This window comes from Cavia porcellus, unplaced genomic scaffold (assembly GCF_034190915.1).
Source record: "Cavia porcellus strain 051 isolate PalLab524CR breed Dunkin Hartley unplaced genomic scaffold, mCavPor4.1 scaffold_30, whole genome shotgun sequence".
Taxonomy (NCBI): Eukaryota; Metazoa; Chordata; class Mammalia; order Rodentia; family Caviidae; genus Cavia; species Cavia porcellus.
Genome location: NW_026947513.1, coordinates 18,980,391 through 18,993,995, shown reverse-complemented (window position 1 = coordinate 18,993,995; position 13,605 = coordinate 18,980,391). Strand labels below are relative to the sequence as shown.

The 13,605-nt window shown below is 40.4% G+C and overlaps 1 protein-coding gene across 5 annotated transcripts in view; it reads right to left on the bottom strand.

The window, feature by feature from the left end:
* Nucleotides 1-1,941: 1,941 nt before the first annotated feature.
* The window catches only part of Klf3 (KLF transcription factor 3), a 30,186-nt gene continuing 18,522 nt past the window's right edge, over nt 1,942-13,605 (bottom strand). For all 5 annotated transcript variants that reach the window (XM_013154380.3, XM_063240481.1, XM_003471621.5 and 2 more), the window contains exons 3-6: nt 10,961-11,447; nt 10,163-10,313; nt 6,209-6,369; nt 1,942-5,698 (exon numbers count right to left, since the gene is read on the bottom strand). In XM_013154380.3, the coding sequence (XP_013009834.1) occupies nt 5,517-5,698; nt 6,209-6,369; nt 10,163-10,313; nt 10,961-11,447 (981 nt within the window). In that variant the 3' untranslated portion in view covers nt 1,942-5,516. The remainder of the gene's footprint in view (nt 5,699-6,208; nt 6,370-10,162; nt 10,314-10,960; nt 11,448-13,605) is intronic.

Genomic DNA, 13,605 nt, shown 5'->3' with positions numbered 1-13,605 from the left:
AAAAATAATAAAACTGAAAGCATTGGCAATGCCATTGGGATGGGGCTGCCCCAGCCATTTGGAGTTTGCCATGAGTGCTGGATGTGAAGTTGTAAGATTTAATGTTTGCCCCGATGGGGTTCTGTCTTGCTTTGATCCTATTCCTTTCTACTTACCTATTCCCCTCTTTTGGAATGGGAATGTTTATCCCATGTCTTTGTAAGTTAGAAGTATTTAAACTTTCTTTCTGATTGTTACAGGGGCTCACAGGAAAGAGTTTGCCTTACATTTGGGAGGAGACTGGACTTGGACTTTTTAGCAATGCTAAAAAAATCTAGGACTTTGACAACTCTTAGAGATGGGGTAAATGCATTGTGTATAGAGATGTGCATGAATCTTTTGGGATCCAGGGGCAGAATGTTACAGAATGTTATAGTTTATATCCAGATCTCCCCCAACCCCCAGCCTCATGCACTCATAGTGTGGCGCTGGGGTGGTGATTGGATTATGGGAGTGTGATACTCATTAGTTGATTAGGTCATGGAGTTCATAGCGAAATGTTGAGATGTGAAGCCTGGTCTGAGGAGGTGGGTCATACCCGGAAGGGGGTACCCCTATCTCGCTTTATCTCTGGTTCCTGGCTGCTGTGCCTTGAACTGCTTCTCCTCTACGATGCCTCTCTACTATGCTGCTCTGCCATAGGGCCAGCTGACTATGGACTGAAATTTACAAACTGACCCAAAATAAACCTCCAAAACAAAAGGAGAGATTCAACCAGTCATCTGGACTACATCGATAAACTATTAGTTTTTTTTATAGCCACATACAATCAGTTTAGAGCTTGCAATCTACTACTGTACTACAGTATAAAGCAGAGGAGGTTCCTTTTTAAAGGCTGGTTTCAGTCTTCTCCCAACCCCTTTCCACTCAACAGCCTCTGAAGGCAAGTCATGTGGTTAAGTCCCGGCCAGATGTCATTCTGTGTTTTGCTGAGATGGCATCTAGAGATAACATCCAAGCTGGAGGAAATTGCTGAGATCTAACGAGCCAGTATCATACCATCACACTGAGCGGAGACAAGGGGCAGAAGGGAGGTTATTATACTCTGCCTCAAACAAAAGAACTTGAAACCATGATCAGAAACTTATTGTTCCCATGCTGCTGCAGACTGTGATATCCACAGACGTGGCCATAGAAAGGCCTGGAACATAATCCTGCTTTACCTAGAATTATTTATTATTTCATGCAATTACTGTCCTGCTCCTGACCCCTCAACTTCAAGCTCTGAGTCCTGGTGTTTTATTATTTTAGACTCTGGTTAATACATAGGAAGTTTATTTAGCTTTTCACTTGTAGAGCTAGAAAGTCCAAGATTGGGTGTTGGCATCTGGTGAGGGCCTTGGCAGCTTCATGAAGTTGGAGGGAGTAGAACTGTGTAGAAGAGGTAAAACATAAGCCGTGTCCTTACTTTGTGACAACTCATTTTCAAGGTAAATAGTTCAGTCCCATGAGAGTTCAATTAGCCCAGTTCCATGCAAAATGCATTGATCCTTCATGAGGGTTGTGCAACCCAAGCACCTTTTTCCAGGGCCCCCTGGGAGACACATTCACACTGTAATAAGGCATTACAGATTCTTTTAAAGCAGGTATGGCTCATAAACAGCAAATAAAATATTTCAAGAGTGCTCCAGGTACATTTACAAATTTACGTTGGGTTGCCTGTTTTCTGAGTTGAATTTAAAAAGACTTCCTGTTGGCTGTGAACAGAAAACCAAGGTCACAGTTTTAGGGGTAAGTTAACTCTTTTAGTGCACCTTCCAGTTGCATCTATTTTTCTTTCCTTTCATCCACCGTGACTGCCCACCAGAGAATGATTTATTTTGAAACTTCTAAGGTGTTTTTACATGGTACTGAATTTTTTTTCATGGTGACCACTGCCTGTATAGTAACCACATGATCACGTTTCATATTCTGATGGTTTTATTAACAAGTATATAATACATATATTGCATACTGTATATAGAATATGAGGACTGTACAGTACAAATTTATGTTCACAGTTTGACATGACAAAATGTCATTACTCAATTCCCATTGGACTACAGAGTAGAAACAAAGAAGGTACATTAAACATTCACATCTTTAGTAAGAAAGATTACCAAAATGTTTCAGTATTTGCAAGTTTACTAATGCATGCTAAAAACCTTTACCCATTCAGTCTTATTAGCTTATAAAATATATTACACTTTATTAAAAATTTCTGCATAGTTTATACAAGTATTAAAGTACTGTAAATGTAATAATCCTGCTATATTTGCAGGTATGGTTTAAGAGATGCTAAGCAGAAAGATTATTTTGACCCTCTAACACTAAGTACATAACAGAAAAAAAAGTGCTAGTATTTGTAAAACATGTTTGTAGCCCTCGTTTAATGCATGTAAAATGGCTTTGTAAATGTATTAAGTGAATTTGCAATCATTTAGAAATTGTTAACCTTGACCAAGAAAAAAATAATAACTGAGTTCACGTATGACAGCAATTACTTCAAGACAACTGTGTATTTTCAAATCAAATTATTTTAAAACCTTAGATCTCTGAGATTGTCTTTAAAACAATCTAATCAAGAATGATGGGCAGATATACAATATCAGCAATATAGTCTTGAATTCCACATTAGTGCAATACTGATAGTGCAGATGGGTGTTAATAAAACATACATATACACATATAGTTCCTCTGTAATTCTGTTCCAAGGCTCTTGAAACTGCTGTGTATTTAGCATCTCTGTAGTTGAACATAGCTATGCTGCAAATACATTCTCCAAACCAAGCATTTAGAATGTTAATGCCCATTTTATGATGTAGATTCACATTTTAAAACTCTGAAATATGATGAATTCTGATTTAATTTTTATGACTTCACCCAGATGACATATGAGCAATAACTGAATAAACTCTCTAATAAACAATTTATATGACATCAACTTCATTGTTTATAAATCATTCTCAGAAATTTAAAGTAGTGCGATTAAATCACCATTGATAGTAACATGGCACATCATTAAAACCACAAACTTCAGGGCATCTTATCTCCTATCTGAGGTCTTCCACAATAACAGCTAAAATGACTAAGAGACTAAATTTCTCAACTATAGTAGTAAAGTAAATATATATATATATATATATATATATATATATATATATATATTTGGAAAATTTGGTTAGGGCCAATTGGTAACTAAAAAAGACCAGCCAAGAAATAGAGAATGGCCTCACTGGGTTGCTTTTCTCTCAGTTAAAATGGATCTTTGTTAATGAACTGCTAACAGGATCTAAGCAAGCTTAGTAGTAGCGCAAGTCTCTTGAACAAGATTTAAATATACTGTAGCATACATCAAATCTCATGAGAACCCATGAAGCTATTAATCGCACTCCACACTCAAAGCTCAATCCAAGATCAATTCAGTCCTTTTTTGTCCCTTTCCCTTCAATTCTTCAGTGTTTTGGAAGAATCATTCAAAGACACAAACACTTCAGCATGAATGTGATACCTGCTTTCCTAAGAGTCATTTCTATTCCTCAATTCATGTTACAGTTGCACAAAAGAAAACAACAGCCCAAATAGCGCATTTTAATAGTCTTAAAACGTTTTGTAGTGCTAAGAAAAAAAAAAAAAAAAAAAGAAACCCAAGTGCCAAGATAACAAATTTCTTTACATTTCTCACTTACATTTCCTTTCAGCTGGTTCACAGGGCTGAGTGGGACCTCCCAGGTGTGCAGTCCCTATAACTTTTCATATAGCGCCATCAAAGTAAGCTCCCCACACAATTCGCAGGCCTCCAGAGTCACTTGCTTGCAGATGTTTAAAACTATTGAATCATGTATTTCTCCCAGCTAAGGCTGTATTGGATCCTGAGTGGTAGCTGGGCTGGATCTGCAGGATTCCATTCTTCTCTCTCGCCTTCCTCCATCCTTCATAGAGGAATGAAGGGGCATTTGGTTTTGGTTATATGCAACCATGTTTGACCACCGCTGCCCATTTTCTTCAAACTTGAGACCAATAGCATGTCTCTGTGTGAACTATTTTTACTGGCATTTAGACTACTGTGCTCAAAAGCCTGCTTTTGAAAAACTTCCCCCATTAATGGTGTTATTTATCTTCAACGTAAACACGAGTCATTTTTTTCAGCTTGTTTTTCTAACAGGATACTTGATAGTATGGGAAGTACTAACTCCAACAGTAAACTTCTGGGAATATTCAAGCTACTTATGTAAGTCCCTGAACTGTGGTTTTCTATAATTTTCAGAAATCTGCCCCCAAAATAAAGGTACGTGTGCTTTACAACTAGTTGTATTTACAAAGAGTGCTACTCGGGTCTCACTTGAACAAATCTCTGAAAGCTTTAGCAGATGCTCATTTATGTGTGCCACAAACACAAATGACAGCTGATCTGGCACCTTACAGCTCACACAGAAGCTTCATGTAAAAGCTATGTGATAAACTTGATATGGGAATACAAGTACCACTCAACATTTCCCTGCTTGCAAAGTTATGTAACAAGTTGGGTAAAAGGAAGACCATTAATACTTTTACCCTAAAGATTTTTCCTTTTTATTACTGGGCAAATATTTTTGTGGTTTCGTTAACTCTCCATGCTTGATGGTCCATACTAAGGATACTGTGGGAATGGAGATCGCCACATGGATAACTCCACGGGTATTTGGTTTTGCAGCATGTTTGTACACAGCTGAGCACGTGTGGAAACTGAAGTTCTCTGGTAGCCAACCCAAAGTTGACACCAGCAGCTTCCTCCTCTGCAGTCCCTGCTCCCTGCCCCTCCGCTAAGGAAGTTCAGCACTGCATTGTCCCTTGGAACTGCTACCCGTCACCCACCTAATTAAAGGGCTCCAGCTCACCTCCTAATGGTGGCAAAGCCCTCCATGTGGGCTGCAGGCCCAAAGGGCAAAGGCCTTGATTTACATCAGGTGACAATCCAGATTGTGAGGCAAGATGTGTGAAGGTCAATGACAGAGGTGACTATTCTAGCTTGATGTCCTGCTGTAAGTCTTGCTAACTGGTGAGTGGGATCAATCTTCTTTTTGCTGCCACGCATAAAAGGGGATCATGGTGCAGAGAGGGACAGATGTCTCTGGCAAGGACTAGCAGGCTAGAAACTGTATTTCTAATACATTTACTTTGACATTCTTTTGAGGAATACATGGAGAAACTGACAATTGGTTGTTAGTTTACATGTTCCCTTGTTCTCATTACATTAAACGTATCTGTAAGAAGGGTTTGCTTAGCATCCCCGGAAAAAAAAGTGTTCACATTCTTTAGGTCTGACCCGTGATAAGGAGGGAGGATTAGAGAGTATCAACTACTGACCATATGGAAGTTTTGAATGATATAAATTCAGAGATTCAGACCAGCTGAACCAAAATTAAAATGTACATGTAAAAAATGAGTTAGATAATGGGAGGGAGGACAGAGAGAGCCCGGAGAGTGGGGAGTTGCGCTGAGGTGTGAGACCGAGGCTTTCAGACCAGCATGTGGCGTTTCCTATGTAGGGCAAGATGGTCAGAACGGGAGAAGCTGCGGTCACAGTCCGGACACTGGAAAGGTTTGATTCCAGTGTGTTTTCGGAAATGTCTTGTGAGTTCATCAGACCGAGCAAACTTCCATGTGCAGCCTTCCCATGTACATTTGTAGGGTTTTTCTCCTGCAAAAAGAAAAAAACAAAACAAAATGAAATAAAAGCTTAGGCTTTTTTTGAAGACGGTAAAGGTAAAATTTTAAGCTAATGTTCTTTAGCCTTGATCTCTAACTCTGTTCTGTGCTGGGGATTGAATCTAGGACCTTCACACTCAGTGATATCCCCAGCCCTTTAAATTTTGAGACAGGGGATTTCAAAGTCAACAGCTGGAACTTGAATTGGAATTCTGCCTTGACTTCACAGAATATATCACCATGCCCAGCTATCTCCAAGTCTTCATCCTACTCATGAGCTTAATTATATGCATTAAGTCCAAATGAAAAGTTTGAGGAATTTTCTTACAGTTTCTAACAATATGAAGTCTCTATCAACTAAAACACCTGTTAAGGAATTCAGTATCTTACTTTCTGTCTGAGTCAGTAACAATTATTCTTAAGTATAATGTTTCAAATGTAAGTACTGAACACACAGCAGTCTTCTCCTTTCAGAAGCCAGGTTCCCACACTGCTCTAATACCTGTGTGTGTTCTTCTGTGTGCTTTCAGGTGGGAGCTTTTAGTGTATACTTTGTTGCATCCGTCATAGTCACATCTGTGTATCCTCCGCTTCCTCTGTGTATCTGGGGATTCCACAGGTAAAGGTCTCTTCCCAGGCTGCACTATGACTGAAGGGTGATTCCTGTGAAAGCCAAGGTTAACGCAAAGTATTAAGCAAAGTTTCCTTTTCTTCAGTCCACTTAAAGAGTATTAACATTGGGCAAAACCAAACAAAAATCCCAACAAAATAAAATTAGCTGATCAACCCAAGAAGCACTGCTATATTCATTCAACAAACATTTAGCGAGCACCTACCATGAGCCAGGCACTGTGCTTGGCAACCGGGATACAAAGATGAATAAAAACAGGGTTCCTGCCCTCGAGGAGCTCACACTCTAGGGGGAGACAGACATGGAGATAAGTAATGATAGCAAGGAGGGTTAGGTGTTATGCTAGAGGGAGGTGCTGAGTGCCCAGAGAGTCTGTCTGTCACAGTAAAAGCCTATGTGTAGAATTCCATAGTGCAAGGAATGCTCAACACTATACTATACACTTCCAAAGCTTCATTAACTTTCCTGATGGTTCTTTAGGGAAAAAAACGCCAAGAATGTTTCCAAATCCTCTATCTCAGGCAACCACAGTAGAGGATGTATATGTATCTCTTATCCTTTATATAACTAGCATTTAGTTTGTGTCTCTTAAAGACTGCCAATTCGTGTTCATTTTTCAAACGCTGGCTCTTTTGGCACTGCTGTCTTCACGAACCTGAGCCGTATCTGTCACTGCCGCATGAGGAGGTGCACCAGTGCAGCCTCAGGGAGGCGGGGAGGCCCGTCACCCGTGTCCCCGGCTCACTATGTGCTGCAGTCTCCTGCCTACCTCACCTCCTCACGCTCCTGAGTTTGCACAATCGTCAGAAGGTGAATCTGAACAAAATCCTGCCAGATATCATTCCTATAAACTTTTTCTCAAAAAGAAACGTGGCAAAAAGAAAAGGCAGATTGGGAAAAGCATGCAGTATTTTCAGGCTTCTCCACTGGTTAACATACATCATAATAAAGTTCTAATTCATTCGTTTTCTTTTTGGATGACTAACTTTTCGATATGAGTATCTGTAGCCAGCCTCCAACTATGAAGACTTATTTCTTTTTTAAATCTAAAACTACAGTTCATACAATGTTCCAAGTATGTGAATGAGGAGGGGGAGAAAAGATTGGTGTAAAGGAAAAAAAATAATTTGATGAGGCAGATACTCAAGAACTGAATAAATATATAAATTCAGCTATGAAAACCAAAAGGGAGTTCCCGAAACCTTGTTTTTATCTTGGTAAAAGTTTCAGTACACATCCCTCGTCAGTGACTATTTCAGGCATGGTGAGAAGTGACTAGCAAAGTGTAAAAGATGCGCTTACTTTAATTGACTTTGTTCCTATACTTTTATTAGTAAAGAAAACTGTCAGTTGAGTATCACTTTACCTTCCTGCCCTGGTGCCTGGAAGGGAGGAGTTCAGGAGGGTGAACCAGGCAAGCTCACAGACACAGAAAATGTTAAAGACAAGCAGTGAACATGAAGCAGTTTGGCAGAAAAAGGAACAAGAACTTCAATTACATCTCTACAGAGTTTTACAGACTGATACGGTTTTTTAAATGAGGCTTGAACAGTTTTTCAGTGAGCCTTTTGAATTATTTAGAACTCTTCAGTAAAAAGAAAGCTATCATTTTATTTTTTTAACTTAGTAAAGAAAATGCTAGGGAAGAAATTTAATGATTAACTGTATCCCATGGGTTTCTGGGATACTCAGTATCTATCCCAGTTTCCTCTCTGTAAAGCAAATGATGACAATGCTGGCCTTGAAGGTTCTTGTGAGAAATGGTATCTCCTCAAGTGCTATATATGAAGAATCTACAATACACACACACAGCTAAGTAGGGGCACCTGATCCTTAAGCTTTTTGTTCTAAAAGCAGCTTCATACATGTAAATAAATAACAAGTCATTTGATACACCTTTGAGAGCTCTTCAAAATCATCCGAAAACTCTACCTGTAGGACCAAGCAAGTGGATTTCAACGTTGTAACTGCTTTGAAAGGGAAGGGCCTCTTGAGACCAGAATGCTGGGCAGCCTCATTGCAATGGGACTGGGCATTTAGTTTCAAGTGATTTTTTTTCCTGGCTAGCCGGTTTCCTATGCGGGCTGCTACTGGGCCCACTCCAAGACATTACTCAATCACATCTGTGAGAGAATTGCTTAAAGAGTCTATGTCCCAGTTGTGGCTAATCTCAATTTTTTGAGAAGCAAAGTGCATTCTTAGGTCAGCATTCAAATAAGCATATTTCTCATTAGTCATTAAAAGCCACCGAGTATGAGATCACCAGAAGAGTATTACTTAAAATAGAAAAGAGTTTTCTTTTGAGCAGTATTCACATTAAAGGAGACTGCCTTTAAATATTCTTCTGTAATTCACAATAACCTAGACTTTGACCTAATACTTTCTCAGTCACTGGATCGCTCCCTATGCAGGCGCTTAGCTTTAGGTAGTTTAAAAGTGTGATCACAGGAGCGTTACCTAATGTCTTGACTCATCTGCTTCCTCCATGCCTGTTGTAGGGAAATGCAATGACTCCTTTGAAAAACTTGGAAAAGTATTTGGTTTTTTTTCAGAGGAGGGGGTGATACGTAATTGTAAGAGCAACACAGTCCAATTTTAAGAGACACTTTCCTCTTCTAGCTGGGAGTACACAACAACGCCCCTTTCTCAATGCCCCAGTGAAAAGTTCATCGACTGTACAGTATACATCTATAGAATACTTGAAATTGTCAGGAAACTAGCTGTTCTAAAGCAGACTTCACACTGATGCAAAGCTGTGTGAGGGAGAGGGCAGAGAGGATAAAAGTGGGCAAGATACTTATTCAAGTTGGAGAAAAGGTGACGTGGGAGGGAGATGACAAGAGGGACTGATGCTCTATCCTAGGAAGCTGGTGGCTAAGCCCAAAGTTAAAGCACAACAAGATGATTATGACAACAATTACCGCAAGAAATGAAAACAGAAGCGGGCCAGATGAAGTGACTAGCCCAGGGTCATACATCTGGTGGAGCACAGAGCCATAGCCAAAGGCCATCTTCTCAGTTACTGCAAACACAGCCTCCAGCAGCAGCACTGCGGGAAGTCAAGGACCTTTCCAGGGGCCAACCCTACCACCGAGCAACATTACTTAACTCACGAGTGGCTTGATCCCATTAGAGCGTGTGTGCAGATGCTGACTAACAGTACAACCTTCCTAACAGGATGGCAGGTCTACAGAACAGGGATGTGCAATAGCCCAACAGGATTCAGAACCCAAGAATAAAGAAATCTTTCAGTTCTGAGCATCTGAGTCGCACATACAATGTTCTGTCAGCAGGGCTGCTCCACGACTTGTCTTAGAATGCCTTGTGGACCTCTACAGATTTCGAAATTTTCCTATAATCAATACACTACACACAGTTAGTTAGAAGTAACTACTGGAAGTATCAAATGTGTCCACATGACAATTTTTCATGGTCTAAACTTGCATGAAACATCAGAACACCAAGTTCCATCTATGCAAAGATCTGCACATATGCACAGGAAAACCACGTAAACATAGTCTGAAGGATAAAAAAACACCAAAAATTATTTATGTGGTAAGGTGCAAAATCTTGGACGATGACTCTGATGAAAGTTGATGAAAATGTTGCCACGCATTGTTCATGTAACAGAGAGCACGATGTTTTTGAGAGAGATTCTACCAGCTTGACCAGAGGTCCTGAACCACAATGCCCAGAGGCTGCCACATACCACAGAACGTTCTTGGTCATCCACAGCACGTCACATGTTTGCAATCTTGTGTTTCCATTTCAAGCCCCAAGATGCATGCTATTACACAAAGTCTGGTTACACCTTTATATACTTACTCTTGCAATAATGCTTGTGGGGGGGACACTGAGTTCATTAAAGGGGGTGTCATTTCTTCAGGATAATAATCTGTCCTCTGTGGTTCGGTCCCAGGTTCTATTTTAATTTTTTTCTGTAATATGGGCTTCTCATATGATTCAATTACAGGTACTAAAAAAATAAAAATAGCAAAGTCACTCTATGTACAAATTATCAATGTCAGCTTCTAAAAGCTCACTGTACAGCTCCTATCAACAACACTCGTGTGAATATTTATTCACCCATGGAACGTTTACAGTAAGGATGACTGTTAAACAGATTCTCTTTTCTCCCAACTAGTGTTTTGCTAGCAAGAAGCAACCACAAGACCTAGACTTCTAAGAGACAAGCCTCATGACTCTTCCTTATAAATGTTGGCTGTCTCTTTCAACCCCTCAGATATCAGTTGATAAATAAAGTGGCTTTTAAGAGCCAGCAGTTATTACCATGATCAAAAAGTATTTATTAAATGTCCTTTGTATCCTGAATGATTTGGTATTCAACAAAGTTAAAGTGAAATCCAAATTCTTGCTGCTCCTAAGTTGACAACTGCATAGTGTAGCACAGTATTAGTAATCAGCTGAAGGTGTTCAGCAGACAGTCTGATTTGTGGGAATTCTTCTGATAGCGACACTTCAAAACAAAAGCAATGAGGCAGTGTCTTAGGTGACGTCCTCTGGAGAGGCCAGGGCTTTGTGTTACGCTTCCTCACCAAGACTGGGGCAAACCTGATATAGGAAGCAGGTACAAGACGAGCACAGAGCTGTGCTGGCGCTTACCTTGCATGCTACTGCTTGAATTCTCCATCTCCTCTGACAAGGAGACCATGAGTGGCTGTTGGAGGTGGCTGGTATACATAAAGGGGACGGGCTGTACCACAACTGGCTGGATGACAGGCAGGATGCCCGGGCTCCGGATTCCGTGCCTTGAGAGGGCAGCGGCCATCACTGGGGGCATGGACAGCGGCATGCTGAAGGGCTGGACGCCTGGTGAGGAGGGTGAGTACTTTTTAATCGGCGGGCTAGAAGAAGGCATGCTCAGCCCTGGTGACGATCTCCGGTGCGAGGATGGGAACTTCAGAGAGGAGGGAGAATTCCCAGCCGAAGGTGGTGAACCACGCTTGTTCACTGTAAGGTCCACTGGCTCCATCTGTATTCCGTGCGACAGGCCTTCTGGGGTCTGAAAGAACTTATCAGGCAATGGTGTAGAGTAAATGACCCCATATTTGCTGGACTTCATGGACTCCACGTAATTAGACGGGTAGGACTATTAGGAAGGAAAAAAAGAAATGTGTAAATAGCCAAACGGGAAGCATACTGTTTGAAATATGAAGCATGCACACACAACACACATACCCCTCAAAGTAATTTTGATCACAATGGCTTTAAAAAGGTGTTGAGATATATGCTTCATCTGCCTCAACAAAGGCTGTGAGAGACGTGGTCAAGCAAGCACTAGAATTAAGGTCAATGCAATTACCAGTTCACGTGGAAAATTTAAAATTTAATTCTAAGATTTCCACACCCAATGCGAAGGCTGACTGATATCGGGCAAGGTTCTAATGCAGGTCCGATCACAAGCTTTGTGGCCTCTCTTGCTGGGAGTCAGCTTCAGAGATCACCAAGAATCACCCAAGTCACACTATCTTTATTACTTTTCTGATAGAAGGAAAAGCTTTCTAGTTTTGGCATCTCTACCCGTGTAGCATATGTAACATTTCACATTTTTCATGACAAGCTTTTGTATGATGAGGAGAAATGGAGCTACATGGTAATTCTTTTTGATAGGCTCCGCTGGAGAGCAACCCATGCCTACGGTGGCCCGAGATCCTAGTCTACCTGTGGGTGCCTTTATTCTAGCACTTGAAGTCCCAGAAATCTCTTTATCTCTGGAAAACCAGGATAGCCACCCAACCTCTTCACCTATGTACTCAAGGCCACCCTCCCTAGGGCAATTATTTATCCTCAACTTTCATGATCTGGAGGCAACACCAGCTCATGACACAACCAGGAAAATGCACCAGTGGGCCTTTATACTTAGACTGCTTCAAAGCACTATTAAGTCATTTCTTGGTTTCTCTGGCCCTTCCAATGTGCACTCTAATAGTTATGAGGCAGCAGTGATTTCGTTTGAGATTACTACTTGGACCATGCTCCTTCCTTCTCTGGCCTAGACTGAATGAAGGAAATGCACTTGGTTATGCACTGTTACCCAATGCTTGCTTTCGTCCCTCCTCTAAGCCAAATGAGCATCAGATTACTCATGGGTAGGGGACCAGGAAGTAAATTTGTTATCGCCTAACTCTGTCTTTACCTGATGCTGATGTCAGTTTCTCATCTTTACATGTTTTGTTTCCTTTTGCCCTTTTTTTCTGTCTAGATCATAATGATCTGTGTAATCTCCCAGCACAAGTAATGCCCATGAAGCACGGTGCACACTTCACCGGGGCACCCACGATGCTTACAGATGGGACAGGAGAGAGGGACATGCATTGCTTTAAAAGAGCTACATGTTTACTTCAATGTGCATGCAAGGAAAATTATACTTTTCACAGTCATGACATGAAGTTTCCTCTTAAAATAAATGTATTCCTAAAAAACTATAAAAGAAGGCATGAAAAATGATTAAACATTGAAAGTGTACATGCTCCAAGACAAACTTGTCAAGAAGGTACTCAACATCCCCCCCAGGAGGTCATGAAGTTAAAACTGGATCTGATGTGATGCTCTCTATAAGGAGCTCACAACAGAAGGCTGTTGTGGAGTCCCCCTTCCTGTCCCTCCTACAAGACCTGCATGCTGTAACGGGCTGCCAGACGCCAAACTAGGCTTCTCTAACTTCAATGTGCACTCAAATTCACCTGGGCATCTTCTGAAAATGCACTATTTAGAATCATTAGAGAGTAGCCCAGGGTACCACAGACTACTTTTTGAATATCAAAACTAAATGACAGACATGTAGAATGAAAATAATAAAGGTCAGTTGAAAGGAGAAAAAAGAATTCTAAATATTAATAATACTACTTAGAAACAAGGCCCTGAAGGATTTAAAAAAAAAAAAAAATCAAGAAATACAAGTTATATAAATTTTTAATACCAACTTTGAGCTTTGTGCTGTTGAGGATTAAAGGAGGCACAGATGATTTCTACCTTACTTCTGAACCAGGCACAAAGAAGTATTACACAAAGTGAGAGGTCCAAAATATATGATAACACTAACATTAAATATTCAATATATTTAAATTTAAATATTAAAATGGGCATTATTAAAAGTATAAGGCTCATTAAAAATATTATAAATTATGCACCATGAGGGTTGCAAGAAGTAATTAAGGGTAAGAATGAGAAAGTTTTCTCCTAGTTGTAAAACTTAACGTGTTTCACATAATTCTCCAAAGGGCCAAAGTTCTGTAGTAACGAGTGAC